At 36.7% G+C, this 17,246-nt stretch overlaps 1 protein-coding gene across 1 annotated transcript; it reads left to right on the forward strand.

Moving 5' to 3' along the window:
• Window positions 1–12: 12 nt before the first annotated feature.
• Window positions 13–14,197, forward strand: TRIM23 (tripartite motif containing 23). Its single transcript, XM_056513111.1, has 9 exons — window positions 13–661; window positions 1,450–1,728; window positions 2,328–2,510; window positions 3,020–3,235; window positions 4,302–4,436; window positions 8,962–9,091; window positions 9,209–9,319; window positions 10,727–10,851; window positions 11,194–14,197. Exons 1-9 carry the CDS (start codon window positions 482–484, stop codon window positions 11,371–11,373), a joined length of 1,539 nt encoding a protein of 512 aa, XP_056369086.1. The 5' UTR covers window positions 13–481; the 3' UTR covers window positions 11,374–14,197.
• Window positions 14,198–17,246: the final 3,049 nt, after the last annotated feature.

Consider the following 17,246-nt stretch of genomic DNA (forward strand, 5'->3'; position numbering starts at 1 on the left):
CCATTTTATCAAGTAGTGTAGTACCTTGGGTTTTCTTTCTGAATATTGATTTAACTCAGACTTTGCTGGCATGGATCTGCAATTGGTGTTGCATCTTTTGATACAGGGAATAAGGCTTCTCAGTAGAGAATTCTTCATGGCTTCTATTAGTACAGTGGAAATGTTCACAATACTCCTGAAAAAAATAATTTTTATGGTACAGTGTTTGTGTGTTCCTTGTATTATTTAGTAGTTAGCTATTGCAAATGATTTTATGAGTATTTTTACTAAGTTTCTCTATAATTGTAATAATCTTGGCATCTTTTGAGGAGGGAAAACCTGCATAAATATTAAATAGCTCAAGGATCGAAGGAAGGAAGAAGTGAGTGAGTTTACAAAAGAAATGCTAGTTGTATCTCATTTTGTTAATACTAATGTAGTTGATGTGGTCTTTCTGTTAATCTAAATCTCAATTGTAGTTTGTGGAATTTCTCAAAATTATATGTGCTTGAGATTTTCCTTCCTCTCCTCCCCTTTGTTTAACTCTTCATCAAAAATAGGAGATTCTGGTGTCTGGGGATTGAAAAAGAACTTTGCTTTGTTGGAACTCTTGGAACGGTTGCAGAATGGACCTGCTGGGCAGTATGGGACAGCTGAAGAAGGCATTGGTCTGTCTGGAGAGGTACTGAGTTTTAAACAAAGAAACAACAAAAAAAGTTACCTTTGCTGGAAATTACCTCTAAATAGGAAAAAGATTGAAAATCAGTTCTTTGCCTAATGTAATTTCACCAATAGTACTGTTCTTCCACTATCTAATATTAAGGCTTCAATTATTTGCTCATCATTAAATGCTAATTTGTATTTGACTAAAGCAGATAATAAACTGGTATTAATAAACATGCATACTAGTTCCTCCCTTTTGATATTTTAGTTTTAGTCATATAAGCAGTTTTCTAAAACTCCTTAGGAATTCTTCCTAAAGACTTCAGCTATTCTTGTCAATAGTTGCCTTTTATAGTCATTTTATTCTATCATGTAATACTTCATTACCAAAACTAGCTGCTTTTATCATTTCAGTATTAACAGCTGGTGTGCAACGTATCTTGCAGTACCATTCTAGATATAGATAACTTTCCAAAGTGCTTATTTGACTGTTGCTGTTTTGTTCTTCTGTAACTAATTCTCTGTTCTGTAATAATTGCTTTGGAGGAAGTTCCTGGAGCCAGATTTATTTACTCCTCCAAACCTTTACAACTTGCATTGTAGCTTGGATTTATAAAATCACTGAACACTTTAAACTTTTGTTTTCAAAAAAATTATTGAAAACTTATTACCAAGTTTCAAAGTAGTCCATATATTTATCAGTGCATAACTTTTAAAGAAAGCTTATATTGTTGACAAATCTGATTTTTCCTCCATTATTGGGATTAAGTGTTAACCACTTCAGTTTTGCCTGTTTTTTGTTGTTAGAGCATCATTCGTTGCGATGAAGATGAAGCCCATGTTGCATCCGTGTATTGCACTGTTTGTGCCACTCACCTGTGTGCAGACTGTTCCCAGCTTACTCATTCTACTAAGACTCTAGCGAAGCACAGGCGTGTACCTCTTGCTGATAAGCCTCATGAGAAGACTATGTGCTCCCAACACCAAGTGCATGCCATTGAGTTTGTTTGTTTAGAAGAGGGCTGTCAGGCGAGTCCTCTCATGTGTTGTGTCTGCAAAGAATATGGGAAGCATCAAGGTCATAAGGTACTGGTAGCAATTAATTTCTGGTCTTGCCATGGGGTAGTTTGCGTAATTATTTATCTAATTAAATGACAAAAGGTCAAGAAAGGAGGATAGATTCTTGATGTGTTCATCCTACTTTAATTTTCCCCTCATGTTAGATAGTTTCTGTGGTAAAACAAAGAAGAAGAAATTCTAAAAACTCAATGAGTTACTAATGAGTGTATATATATGAAGAAGGACTGTCTCTTTATCTACCTCTTTTCTGAACTTTTCATAACATTGGGCCACCAATTTTAAAAGCTGTTTTCATATGACACTACATACATATCACATCACTGGTAAAATCCTTCTTTTTTAGTAATAAATTATGACAAACAGGCAAGTTTTTTTTTTACTTGTGTAATTACTAGATATCTGAGTTAGTTTCAGCATAATCTGCAAGTCTAGACTGTATTTTTAAATTGCAAGATGGTTTTAAGTTCTTATTTGGTTTTGCTATATGTATGTGTAAATATATGCCCATATACTTGCATGTGTATATTAAATATGTAGTAAAATAGGAAACATTAATAAGGAAGATCATTATGATTGATGTTTAATGTGCTGCTTTTAATTAATAGCATTCTGTCTTGGAACCAGAAGCGAACCAGATTCGTGCGTCCATTTTGGACATGGCTCACTGTATACGAACTTTCACAGAAGAAATCTCAGATTATTCCAGAAAATTAGTTGGAATTGTTCAGCATATAGAAGGAGGAGAGCAAATAGTTGAAGATGGAGTTGGAATGGCCCATACTGAGCATGTATGCTTTTTAAACATTTTATTTCCCCCACATTAACAGCTTATTGGCTTTTCTGTCATAACCAGGATAAGGACTTTCTTTGAAAATGATTCACAGGTTTTATAGGACAAGACTTTAAGGTCTTTTATCTAGCAAGTCTGTATTGAGGTCAGCAGATAGAAGGGAACTTGTGTGTTACAATGTTTTCAGGTTACCTGAAAATATGGAGGCAGTGGGGAAAGTTTTATAACTGCTAGTGTGCAGACTGTATATGTTCTCAGGTGATGTAATGTTACTGAGGCTTTTTTCCCTGGTCATTTTTAGTAAGTTGTCTATACATGCAAATGAGCTACTGGATTATAGGAATAATTTCTGTAAGTGTCTTGGTATTATATAGAAAGTCTTATCAGCCCTGTGATGTAGACAAGCAGATGTGAAAATAAATTAAAATCTAGAATAAAATGGAAAATTTGTTTCTGGGATCAACTGGTGTCCTTAATCTCTTGGATCTCTTTGCTGCAACACTCTAGGTACCAGGGACTGCAGAGAATGCTCGATCATGTGTCCGAGCCTATTTTTCTGACCTTCATGAAACCCTCTGTCGTCAGGAGGAAATGGCTCTTAGTGTTGTTGATGCTCATGTGAGAGAGAAGTTGATTTGGCTTAGGCAACAGCAAGAAGACATGACCATTCTCCTGTCACAGGTTTCAACAGCTTGTCTTCACTGTGAAAAGACTTTACAACAGGTAGGTTGGCAAGTGAGCTGTAACATATGGCAAAGTACATGGAACTATAAATAAAATTTAGACCACCAAAAAAGAGATTAGATGGTACTCTGCACTATTTTCTTGTAAGATTAAAACAATCATGATATAACATGAGATTGAAGTATTTATTACAAGGAAGTGTTAGGCAAAGGTAGTCAATGCAAAAGCATAGAGTCCTCCAGTTGCTGGAAGCCCTGTGGCATGACTTTTCTGGAGTGCTGTCTGATATTAGTGGGAAGGCAAGACACGACTGAAGAAAAAAAAAAGACCTACAGAATTTATTAGAAGGATTTTACGATTGCAATTACAAGTATAGATGTTTGAAGTTAGTTGTCATAGATGGCTGGTAGGAAAATATGTTTTAGGATTAAATCACTTTCAGTAGTACTTGTGGGTAATTCAACATCTTAAATGTATGAAGAAAGTGGCTGTGTGAGAGTTTCTGATTGATCCCTTATTCATTCAGTTTAATGATAGGGAAAAGTAATTAGTATGTGTAGCAAATAGTAAACTGAGGTGAGAAGCTACTTCATTAATATATTATTTGTACTTCTTTTTTCCATGTTTGTTTAGAGCTTTTGTTTGGTTGCGTAGTCAGGCTTAACTGTACAAATGTTCCGATCATGAATGGGTGGATACTAGTATTTTCCTCTTAAATGTGTTGCTATGTGCTGCAGAAGAGTTGCTCTATTCCATCTGTTTGAATGATGCGTTAAAAATATAAATATTCTTTATATGTTGCATTGTTATTATTGTTTCTTATAATTTATATAACTCCTAGATGGCTCATAAAAATAGTTTGTTGGCTTTTTTTTAAACTGCAGAACTATTTAGTATCTGTTAGTGCTAAGGAAAACGGTTATGATATTAATATAGGTATTGCAATTTTTAATAAATCTATTTTGTAAATGTTAATTTTTTAAGTAGAGTATTTCTCTTTAAAATATATTTTTTCTAGCAATTATATTTATATTGTATTTGGGATATTTTCAAGTAAATTACTAAAAGAAAGACATACTTTTGTTTTCTTTGTTTGTTTGTTTAGGATGACTGCAGAGTAGTGTTGGCCAAACAGGAAATTACAAGATTGCTGGAGACATTACAGAAACGGCAGCAGCAGTTCACAGAACTTGCAGATCATGTACAACTGGATGCTAGCATACCAGTCACTTTTACAAAGGTATTTTTAATCTCATGGAAGTACAGCTATCCACTTTTTGAGGTCCCAAATCTAATGTAAAGTAAAGCAGAAATAATATATGTACATTATGATGCTGTATTTGTTGCAACAAAAGTTGAGGCAATTCAGTTAGAGCCACAATGTCTTATCACCTGATGCGTGTAATTTGGTATTTGAGCAACAAACCGCTGTGCTGCTGTAATAAGGGTGAGAAATGTATCTTTTGGTATTGACCATGTCAGTAACATTGTTTGAACATGAGCTGTTTTCTTTTAAATAAATTGAAGAGCATTTGTGAGTCCTAGAAACACCTTTCTTTGGAGACATATCTGATCATTTCCTGAAAATTGCTCACCTATTTTAGATGAAGTATTATTATTATAATTCCCAGTTTATCATGTAAAAAAAATATTTCTTTCAGTTCATTAAACAGTCATTTGTTTTGCAGTTCTTTGTATTCACTGATAGGTTAACTTAAACATGGTTCATCTTCTAAGTAACTTTGGGTTTTATTGTTTCAGTATAATTTCAGTGCTACTTTCTTTGAAAGGGATGAATTTCTTATTTATGATACTTTCCTCTTAGGAAAATAAATAAGTTTGAAACTCAAGGAACAAGAACTACTTTGATGTATGCATTTTTTGGTTCTGAATGAGTGACAGAGGAAGAGGATCTATTGTTACTGAGACAAAAATGAGAATTTAACTGTACCTGTTGAAGCATTTACTGTAAGGAAATGAATCCTTCCACATGGATTCTATGTTAGTTCTTGCTGATTTGAGAAGTTAAATTTCTTCAAAATAATTGATTTTGTAACCTCAGTATATTTGAATTTCCATGTTAATGTAACATTTTCACTTCTGCCTGTCTCTTCCCTATTTAGTAGAGACCAGAGCTGGTAGGGCCAAGGAAACCTCTTCTCCAAACCCTTATTATTCCAGGAATGAAGCAGTAATAACATTTCATGGATGAAAAATTGCTGAATCAGAATGGCACTTTGAATGTCTGGTTTTGGCTTTCAGAGCTATTTATCTGACTTGGAAAATTTTGATTGTGAATTTCTGAGCATTTGTAGAGAGAATGATAGCAGCCAGCAAAGGTGTTACAGGAGGCATAAAATAGGCTTGGGGGACCCAGAAGACTTGGTGTTCTTTTGTAATGATTTGTATTTTTATGAAGTCTTCTGAAGGTTAATTTCTGAATTTCAAATGTGCTAAAGCAAGTGTAATTTTCCACAAAAACAGAAGCAGCCATGAAAAAATAAGGTGAAAGTAATTCCTTCAGTCTCTTACTTTTTGCTTCCTCACATCTGATAGAGCTTAACGTTCTCTTTCTCAACAGTGTGTTTTTAGATTACTGATCTAAAAATCAATTATGCTGATGGCCACTATTGTGACTTGCAGTGAGGTTTGTTGTACATGAAAGATCTGGACCTGGCCACAGATATTAGGGAGAAATAAAATCTTCCAATAAAAAACTGTGAACTGTTATTATATTACTTGAAGGGTCTCTCTCAGGAGCTGCCATACACTGAAGGCTGTATCTGTTATAAAATGTAAAAAGTGTTTCAAACAGTACTAGATCAGAGCAACATTTAATATCCAATGAAGCTTGTGGAGGTTAAAAAAACAGGCATAGTGCCATTTCCTCTTCCTAAACCAGCTGGGGAAATGCCCCATACAAAGTTCTGAAGGAAAGATTTGGAGAATTCTGGTTGAGATGTCTTCATCTTACTTAACTTGTACTTAGCTTGGTGGCAAGGAAATGGCTCCTCACCCAGAAGCATGATCCTTATTTGAAGATAGTGTTCTGTCAAATGAGTGCAGTGGGTGTAGACAATACATACAAGAGCATTTGGTCATCGTAAATATGTGTATGTGCATGCTGCAGAGAGAGAAAACGATTAAGGAAACAGCGCCTGAGATTTACAAATAAATTCTCATTATGATGTGAAACTATGGTCAACTGCTAACCTGTACCAACATCAAGATTATATGAGAAGACAGTATTCTATCAGAGGGAAAGCACTTTAAGATACCATTAAGTAAACCCACACAGAGAGCTTTTGTCTCATCAAATTTCTTATAAGAGGTTAAGGATAAAAAAGTTAAGAGGTCATAGTTGTAGATATTTCTTCTCCACTTTCTGCACTGAGATTTAAGAAAAAAAGTTTTACTTAAGCAGAAGTCTAAGGTTAGCTGTTTTTAAGTATGCCATCATGTTATGCAGCTGCCAGAAATACAGATATGAAGGGGTTTTATTTGTAATTTTTTAAGCAACATTTTAGTTAAAGGTGCTGATAAAATTGACAAGAGGAGACTTTTTTCCTGTCAATTTCTAGCTGTGATAATGAATAGTCCATTATTACTGACTCATATTGCAGATGCAATTTTTTCTGAACGGCTAAATTTGACAGCATCACTCATCCCCTTCATTACCCCAATGATTTAAGTTGTGCTGCCTCTGCCTTCCAGCCATGGGAGCTGTTGAAGTGACCAGTGCTTCTGGTGGAGTTGTGAGAGGACTGTCGGACTGGCTCACTGTCAGCAAGCTCTGCCCATAGCCAGGGTATGCCTCTTGCAAGAAAGCTGTAAACTTAGCAGCTCTATCCAAAGCTGCTGCTGTTCCTTCTTCCTTTCAGGTGCAGAGAATAATTAAGGACATTCACTGACAGAAATTTTTGATAAAATTAGAACTGAAGTTTGAGTGTGAAAAGAGTGCTGGAGCATGACATTTCTTAGACTCTTCAAAGCCGTCTGCATACTTCATGTTTTTTTCTTTTTGTCCGTGCCTTTACTGATGATGTGCTTGTCAAAAATCTGCCCACAAGTTCTTTTCCAAAATGAGAAAGCCTATTCTGATAATCGTGTTGCAGTGTTGTCACTGAATTTCAGCTCTGACTCCAAATATCTAGAGCTTAGATGAAATTTATTAAAAAGCAGGTAATTCTCAATGTTTTATTTTCCAAATCTCAAATAGTCTTTTGGTTTTGGAGCACCTGCTCTGTGTGGTAGTAGTACTGAACCTGCTGAGCTTATGCGAGTTTCATTTCACAGATTCAAAAAAGTCGTTTATTTCATACTGCATAGGTAGTCTGTGGAGTTCTATGATAAGGACCATCTGGGCCCATTTAGTTCCAAGCAGCAAGCAGACAACTTCATAGGTGAATAATGCGTTGAAGTCTGCTAGTTGAAGAAGCTTCACTATTGGATCAGGAAATCCATGAGCTATTAAGCAAGCTATTAAGCACAGGGAAATTATTTAGGAGAGTTATCACCATGTGCTTTCCCTATTTGTTACTTTCATGTCCATCTCTGCCTAGTTTCAGACAGCATATGTGATGAGATGAACCTTTGATGTGGCTTTTACACTTATACTCATTCTTTTACATTGTGGTTGTTTCATAATTACATTTTAAATTTTTTTTAGGAAGCAGTTAAACTATTTTTACTCTCTTACAGGATTGTGATAGCATAATGCCATTTAATTGTATTGATTATTCTGAAAGTATGTTACTTCTGCCATGACAGAAGGGAGAATCCAGTTGCTTGTCATGATGACAATATGTCCAGATATATAATGGATCCTCTCTGTGTATATAGAAAGATAAATAGTTAGGTATCTCATATCATATGATGTAGATGTTTATGTCCTGTCGCACTGGCAACATGTTGGTCTTATACCAGGAGCTGTTGTAGTGTTCTGCACTCAGTAGTATTTCTTCTGTAAGAAGAAATAAGGGGCTATGTGGAGTAGGCACAGTGCTGTCTGGATTTTGCAGGAAAACAAATATATGCCACATAGTTCTGGTGATTGAAACAGGATAGCTGTTCTAAGTACTTCAAAATGTGTTTTGGGAATACTAATCTCAGGCTATGTGTTTATTTTAGAATTTATGTTTTACCATTTGATCACATTGTCGTGTCCTTCAATATCTAACAATGGTTTGGTGTAAACTACAAATAGGGAAGTTGATTCTCATTTCTTGTCTCCAAGCAAGACTTGGGAGGTTTTGTTTGCTTTTCTCTACTATTTTCAGATTACTGTTTAGTGCAAATAATGTTGCTGTTGCAAAGGGTTGGAAGAGGCTTAGGGTGAAGATGTAAAGTTACAGAACCTCCAGCAAATTCTCTAGGTGGAGGCATTAAAAAAGTGGGAAACAAAAGAGTTTTCTAGTCAGAGAACTCTAGTTAATTGCTACAAACAATTCCTCACATGGTCTCAGCCAAGAACGATGAAAGAATTTGAAATCTTATCAAATAGAGACATACTGTCATGAAACTGGCTGACTTTCTAAAAGACATGTAATAACTCTGGTCAGGTAGGATTTACAGATTCACTACAGAAATTATTGGATTTTTTTATTATTATTATTGCTGGAAGTCATTGATTGTGCCTTGTTCTTTTGGAGACCATCAATTTAATAATTTTAGAAATGGTGACAGAATACATGTTTCAAACATATGGGTTTTCTAGATTAAATTTCTGAAATTTGCTGTTGTTTTATGTATGCTGTTTCTTCCAGGACAACAGGGTACATATTGGACCAAAAATGGAGATTCGGGTTGTTACTTTAGGATTAGATGGAGCTGGCAAAACAACTATTTTGTTTAAGTTAAAGCAAGATGAATTCATGCAGCCAATTCCAACAATAGGTTAGTAGCTACAATTTAAATGTAATGACTTTTCCGAATGTTTGATTTATCCATTGATTTTGGTTATTTTATGTTCATGTGGAGAAAGACTGTAAAACTTAAATATTTTTATTCCAGGTTTTAACGTTGAAACAGTAGAATACAAGAATTTAAAGTTTACTATTTGGGATGTAGGAGGAAAGCACAAATTGAGGCCTTTGTGGAAACATTATTATCTCAATACGCAAGGTAATACTGATACAGCTCTTAAAATGCATTTTGTCTTCTAACTTGTTTGAAAGCCAGAAAGATTATTAATAAAAATAATTTACAACAGTAGAAGGTTGTTCATCTAATGTGAAATACAGCTGTTAGATTCATGAGCTAGTAAATTTTAATCCAGTTGGTCAAAGTGTCTACTGCAAGATAAAGGCGCATTCTACATAAATCTATCAGACAGTTCATGGAGCCAAGCAAAATTAGAACCTCTGTTAAATTGGTTCTAGCTGACAACAGACAAGGTACAGCGTCCCAAAGTCTGCATAGTGAGAAGCAGTACTTGCCAGGTATGAAATATAAATAGCACTTGAAAATACTCAGCTTTTAGGAGCCTTTTGATAGCAACTTAAAAAATTCTACCAAGTTCTGTAACTTCTGACTTGCTGTTGCAGTGTAGTATCTGATTATAGGCTAGATTATTGAGTTTGAAAACATAGATGTGTATAGTGCCAATTTAAAAATTCATGTTGTCCTTTTGTAAATCCTCCATAGGCTTTTCCAGTTCAGAAAGAAGTTCCTCTTGATTGATTCATTCACAATTATCTGAAATAGTTAGGAATTACAAACACAAGCTCACATGCTCCACTTTATGTCTTACTTCAGCCTTAAAAGCAAACTTCAACATTTTAAATTACTCACCTTTTCAAACCTCTAAAATTTGGTTTTTGGGATTTCTGTTGTCCTCTTAAAAACATACTGTTTGAAGTAGTGTGGAATCATGCCTGCCTTGGAACTGCATGCTGGAGAGAAATCTAAGCGGTTACCCTGGTACATAACTGCAGTGGGTTAATTTTAGTTTTGGTGTTGCGGTTTTTTTCATCACAAACCACTTGATTTTAATTTTTGTCCTCTAGCTCTGCCCCCTTGACTCTCCAGTCTTTCTGGCATCTTAGTTATTCTCTAGTGAATAGTAAAACCTAATGCTGCTATGTTGGGTCCTTGGCCATCTTCTCTGGATTGTGTAGTCTGTAGTTGAAACAAGCTGTGCTGATTTGGCTGAACCTGTGAATATTACAGCCCATTAAGGGAAACTGAAACAGCCATATGGGAGTTAATGGAGTATAAATGGATCAAGAAATCGTTTAAACTGAGATGCTTAATCCACACATAGCAAATCTGGTTTTAGACCTAAGCAGTTAAAATATCATGGCCTTTATATTAGACTAGGAAAAAATTAGAGATGTTTTCCCCATTTTAGGATGAATTCTAGACTTCTGTTTAAGGTATAGAAGTATGTATGGAATTTTTCAGTTGTCCTGGTTGTGTACTGCTGAGAAACTTCACATAGGAAGCTTCTAGAAAAAAGGAATTAGTTGAAAACTAATTTTGCCGTTTATATTTGAATGTGTGTGAAGCATTTTTGTTTTTCTTTCTTAGCGGTGGTGTTTGTTGTTGATAGCAGTCACAGAGACAGGGTCAGTGAAGCATACAGTGAACTTGCAAAATTATTAACGGAGAAGGAATTGCGGGATGCCTTGCTCTTGATCTTTGCTAATAAACAGGTACTTGTGATTTGATTTTACTCTTCTTTCCTCAGCTTGTCTGTCAAATTCCAACCTTCTGAACTCTCTGCTGTGGTTAGGGAGTGCTAATGTGGAAAGCATAAAATGTAGATATTTTCCTTATGTGAAATGCTGGTAAAGTAAATGCTGGTGCTAAGCGTACTTACTAGATTGAACAACCAGGGGTTATTTATGCTAACAAGTAGTAAATATGAAACTGTTTGATTTGTCTTTTATGTTTGAATAGCTATTTTGTGATCCTTGCTTCAATCTAAACCAATAAAACGGCTTCAGACACAATGCTGAAGAATAATTGAGTCTTTGTATCTGATTCTCTTGCAGGATGTAGCAGGTGCTCTTCCAGTGGAAGAAATCACAGAACTGTTAAGTCTCCACAAACTCTGCTGTGGCCGTAGCTGGTATATTCAGGGTTGTGATGCCCGAAGTGGTACAGGACTTTATGAAGGATTGGACTGGCTTTCAAGGCAGTTAGTGGCTGCTGGTGTCCTGGATGTGGCTTAACTTTATATCAGCTGCAATTTAATGTTGTAGTTTCTGGTTTGGTTTTGTTTGCACGATTTAGGGTGTTCTCACCAGGTCTGCTCTCTGAGGAGGGGTCTTTATTTTAGTTGTTGGTTGCAAAAAAATATAAACCTTGGTCTTTGATTGGATAATTGGTTCAGAAAACTTGTGGTTTTGAAAGCTGATACATTTACATTTAGTGAGATGGAAAAGTGTTACAAGGATGGCTTGAAATTCCTTTTTGTGATATTGTTACAATTTAAATTTTTTCCCCTGATAAAATTTGCATTGGATTTCATATAATAATTACAATGAAGTTACAGTAGTTAATTTGTATTATAAAAATTCTGAGTAGTTTAGAAATACTTTCCCATGAAACTATTCCAAAATCCATCTTAAGTTTATTAGAATAGCCAGCTCTATTAGTTAGAAAGAAATGGTGCTACTCTTTAATATAGAAAAAATCCGTAAATATAAAGGTAGCATTGAAACTTACATGCCGCTACACCATGTAAAGAAAATGCTTCCCTTATTATTTACTAATCTCCTTGTTTGTTACAAGAAGGCACCATAACTGCACAAAGAAAACTCAGAATGGAGAAGAGTGTTGCAGAGCAAAGGGGCTATGGCATTGTTTAGCAACTTGTTTTGTATCTTGGGGGCAGGGGTTACTTGGGTTTTTCATGCTGAATTATTTATGGGCATACTATGGTGATACTGAGGTGAAAGTGTTTTGTGCACACTTGGGGACATAATCTGCCTTTAGAGGTTGTTTACTCTTCAAGAAGTCAAATTAAATTTAAATAAACTTCTTGAAGAGGTAGTATGGTGTAATGTCAATCCAGCTATATGCTTTTATGTAGAAGTCATCATTTCAGATTAAGGTCGTGGCCTTAAAATATTCAATAACACAATGTAAAAACAGTGTACACTAATCATAAGTCTTTAGAAGGGTAGATAGTAAAATGTGATATAAACCTTCCATAATTAGATTTTCAGTTTTTACTATATCTTTTATGTGAAATATGGGTGTAGGGCTGTTTAAATTTAGAGAAGGTTGCAGTGACTAGGTGATATCTCGTTGATGTGCAGCTCTGCAGAGCAATTCTGTCTGGTGTGCACACCAGAATCTTCTTCCCTTCTCTCTAAGTCCATGGCCACTGTCAGCTGAAGAAGCTATGCTGTGGACCTTCTTCATGCTGGTAGAGGAGCTATGACAACTGTGGAGCAGTAGATCAAAACTCTGTATCATTGCTTTTCTTACTAGAGTAGAGTTGAATCAGGAGAACTAGATAGCGCAAGTGAACAGTGTTGTTTCACAGACATGGAGTTATTTTTGCCATGCTGAAAAGTGTTTACCTAGGAGAGCTCTGAACCTCATGTAGCAAAGGAAGCATATCCCGTTATCTGTGGCTTTGCTTTCATTGTATTATTAGGAATTTTATGCTGTTTTCCTACTACATACCTTAGATAAAGCCAAGAATGTATAAGCAAATAATTTAGTGCATTTGCACTTTTCTATTAGAGGAAGTAGTTAATGTAACTATTTCCTTATAATGACACTTGTTACTCAAATTTCACATAAATTATGTTAAATGCAACTTCAGATTCAGCAAGTCTAGTGACTTGAATAATACCTGAAGGGAACACTAAGCTTAAATAGTTTAATGTTTGTGAAGTGGTCTTCAATGCCTACACATGTACAGATACTGAGACAGAGTATTTACTCTTTCTTTAGACAACCTGATAAATTTGGAAATCGTTTATAATGGAGTGAGCGTGGGGTTTTTGCACATACCAAACTTAAAATTATTCATTGTTCCCAGCCTGTAACTTCTTGCACAATACACAGTTGGTGGCTGTAGTTTGAGTATCTGCTTAGCCTGTACTGCAGACCAACCCCTGACCTAGTTAGGGCTGACTGTCCCTTCACAGCTCTTCTTGAAATATGAACAAATTCTGCTGAGTACAGTAGATACCTTTTCCCGTAATATTTTTAACAGAAGACATGCATTCTTTAGAAGAATCCTGATTTAGTTTTATTTTATCTGGCTTAGGCTTCAATGACACATGCTGCTCAGTATAGTTCTACTTCAAAATGTTCAAGGTGACTAGTTTATATTTTAACATTAAATTTGAGGGCAGAGGAAAAATTCTCACTCATACATACACATTTTCAAGTAAAAGTGATTGCTTGTGACACATGGAATGCTACCATGAAAGTGTTTTTAAATTGAATTTATTTAAGGTGACTTGAAATAAATGTGAAAGTGTTGCATTTGTCTGTGAACTCTTCAGTGTGGAGAACACTAAGAGGTTTATTCGTATTATACATTAATACAACATATAAACTGCTTCAGTTATAAATGTAAGCTTGTTTCATCAGTTTTACTGAACTTTAGTTTTTAGTGTACTGACCTACGGAATATGTAATTGGAATATTTCTTCAACTGGAACTCACTAAGGCAGTGCTAACTGTTTAGAAAGACTGAATTAACTTTTCAAAGGATTTTGATGTAATTTTGAAATTGAGTAAATGCGACATCCAGTGAATGTGTTGTGGCTTTCTTTAAAGAACCTCATCTCAAAAATAGTACATCTAGGCTAAATGAAGTCATGTTTTATCACTCATGTTTCTGTATTCTATCTTCAAAATTATTGGGAACTATGAGAGTCTGATTCTGGGAGTAGATGAGTAGATGCAGATGTTATGTAAAGATTCCTTTAAAGAAAGGGCTCTTTTAGTAGAAAAAATTCATGAGCTGCTGCAATTTGCATTGCCCAGAAAATTTCTTTTCAATAAAAGTATGTAAAGCCTTGAGAACTAATGTTAATAAATTTGCCTTTTTGTTTTTTTTGGTTTTTTTAAGGTCATCTCAGAATAGAGGTGTGCTACATTTAACTTCCTGTAGAATTTTTCTTACTGATCCTATATCCCACTAAAGATAAACTTCCTGGTGGTAGCAGCAACTTTTGAGGGAATTAATTTGGTTATCATGCATCATATCTCAATTCATAAATGAAGGTACCAGAACTGTAAACTCCCAAATCTTTTATGAGTGTAGTGCTGTTACATGAACATAAACAGCTATGATCAATGTTGCTCTTTAGAGTAGATTTAACTAAGCAGCACAGTAACAGGACCCTATCAACCCAGATTCACAACAGCTTGAGAAGGTGTCTGAGCTTTCAGTGTGAACCTGCTGTTTGTGAACAGGGAAAGATGGTGAGCAAGATGATGTTTTAGAGGCTGTCTTGGGCAAAGTGATCACAAAAGCAGGTTTTGCTTCTTGGAGAAATAAGGGGTCTGCAGCTCTGCTCTCTTGGACTTTCAGAGGGCAGACTAGGGCCTGATTAGGAAAGTAGTTGAGAGAGTCCTTAAGGGCAATGGAGTCCAAGAAGGCAGAAGGAAATCCTAGCTAGTGGGGCAGGAGCAGGGTCTCCCCACGTGCTGGAAGATGAGTTAGTGGGAAAGGAGGTCAGCTTGGCTCAACAGAGGGTTCTGGTTGGAACACGGGGAGAGAGATTTTATAACCTCTGGAAGAAAGGACAGGCAACTCAGCAGGACTATAGTGATGCTATGAGGTTATGCAGGGAAAAAATCAGAAGGGCCAAAGCCCAGCTAGAACTTGATCTGAGTACTGGTGAAAAAGAAAAATGTTTTTGCAAATACATCAGCAACAAAATGAGGGCAAATGAGAATCTCCATTCTTTATTGCATGCAGAGAGAAAAAGTGATAAAGGATAAAAGAAAAAGCTGAAGTATTTAATGCCTTTTTATCTCAGTTTTTAACAGTAAGACCAGTTATCCTCAGAGTACCCAGTCCCCTGAAGTGGAAGACAGGGGTGAGGAGCAAAATGAAGCCCTCATAATTCAGGAAGAAAAGGTTAGTACTTGCTAGACCACTTAACTGCAAGTCTGTGGGACCAGATGGGATCCACCATGGTTACTGATGAAACTGGTTGGAAGAGCTTTAAATCATTTTAAGACACCAAGAGGACACACACTTTAAGTCCTGGGTGATGGAGGAGGTGACTACATGCTGGCAACTGTAACGCTTACCTAGAAGAGGGGGTCAGAAGATTGATCTAGGGACCTACAGGTCAGCCTAACCTACAGGTGCCAGAGAAGATCACGGAGCAGCTCATCCTGAGTGCCATCATGTGCAAAACAGTCAGGGTTTTGGGCCCCAGCCAGCATGGCTTTGTGAAAAGCTTGAGAAACCTGATCTCTTTCTATGGCAGTGTGACAGACTTAGTGGATGAGAAAAGCCTGTGGATATGTACTTGGATTTTCCTAAAGCCTGCGACATGGTCTCCTACCGCTGCTCGTGCCTTGGACAGACACACAGTTCATGGGTTAAAAACTGCCTGGATGTCTGGGCCCCAGCGTGGTGGTAAATGGAGTTACCTCCAGCTGGTGGCAGTGACAGATGCTGTTAGCCAGAGCTCACTGCTGGAACCAGTGCTGTGTAACAACTTTATCCACAATCAGGTGCACCCTCAGTCAGTTCACAGGTGACACCAGGCTGTGTGGGTTATTGATGTGCTGGAGGGCAGGAAGGCTCTGCAGAGGGATCTGCACAGGCTGGATCATGGCTGAGGCCAGTGGTGTGAGGTTCAACAAGGCCCAGTGCTGGGTCCTGCCCTTGGGTCACAACAACCCCAGGCAGTGCCACAGGCTGGGACAGAGAGGCTGGAAAGGACCTGGGGGTGCTGGTGCCAGCAGCTGAACATGAGCCAGGGTGTGCCCAGGGAGCCAAGAAGGCCAATGGCATCCTGGCCTGGATCAGCAATGGTGTGGGCAGCAGGAGCAGGGCAGGGATTGTCCCCCTGTCCTGGGCACTGCTGAGGCCACACCTCAAGGGCTGTGTCCAGTTCTGGGCCACTCAATTCAGAAAGGAAATTCAGGTGCTGGTGAAGGGTGTGGAGCACAAGTACTGGGAGGAGCAGCTGAGGAGAAAAGGAGGCTCAAGGGAGACCTTAGCCATCTCTACAACTGCCTGAAAGGAAGATGTAGTGAGGTAGGTGTTGGTCTCTTCTCCTAGTTGACAAATGACAGGACAAGAGGAAATGGCCTCAGATTACCATTGGACATTAGGAAAAATTTCGTCACTGAAACGGGGTCAGATATTGGAATAGAGTGCCCAGACAAGTGCTGGAGTTACCATTCCTGGAAGTGTTCAAAAAACAAATGGATAAACCTGGGGACATGGTTTAATGATAAAGATGGTGGTGTTGCTGGATTAATGCTTAATTTGCTGAGTTTACCAGGCTTTTTCAGCCTTAATGATGCTTTGATTCTGCTCTATAACTCCATCAGAAACAGCTGATGCAAAGCTTAATTCAGATGATTATCACAGTTTAAAACAAATTAAGTATTGCAGTAGAAGCAGTAATGTTTGTAAGACTTTGGCTAAAATGAAGCTAGAAAAAAAGACTCATTAGGCTAAAACAAAGAGAAAACAAACACTGAAAGAAAAAAAATCACTGGCAAAACCAAACTAATTGCAAAGGACTATATATCCTGGCATTTTAAGAGCTGATCATTGCTCCTGGACAGAGAAAACACGTACGTACACAACTGTTTTTAAAGAATAGAGGTATATTACATTGTTTGTTTTTCATAGCAAACAGTATATTAACTTAAGCTGATTTTCTAATTTTTTTATTTTTAATCTAATAAAAAGGATTGAGAAGTTCACTCAACTTAGTATTTCTGACCTTTGACAAAGATCTCAGTACTGTGAAACAGATTAATTAAGTATGAAAAATGCAAATTAACGTGAAAAAGTTACAAACCCTATCATGGGACATGGTGGGAGATTTTATATTTAATTTTGCATAGAAGAGATGCAAGAAAGACAGCAGAC

Source organism: Oenanthe melanoleuca, chromosome Z (genome assembly GCF_029582105.1).
Source record: "Oenanthe melanoleuca isolate GR-GAL-2019-014 chromosome Z, OMel1.0, whole genome shotgun sequence".
NCBI lineage: Eukaryota > Metazoa > Chordata > Aves > Passeriformes > Muscicapidae > Oenanthe > Oenanthe melanoleuca.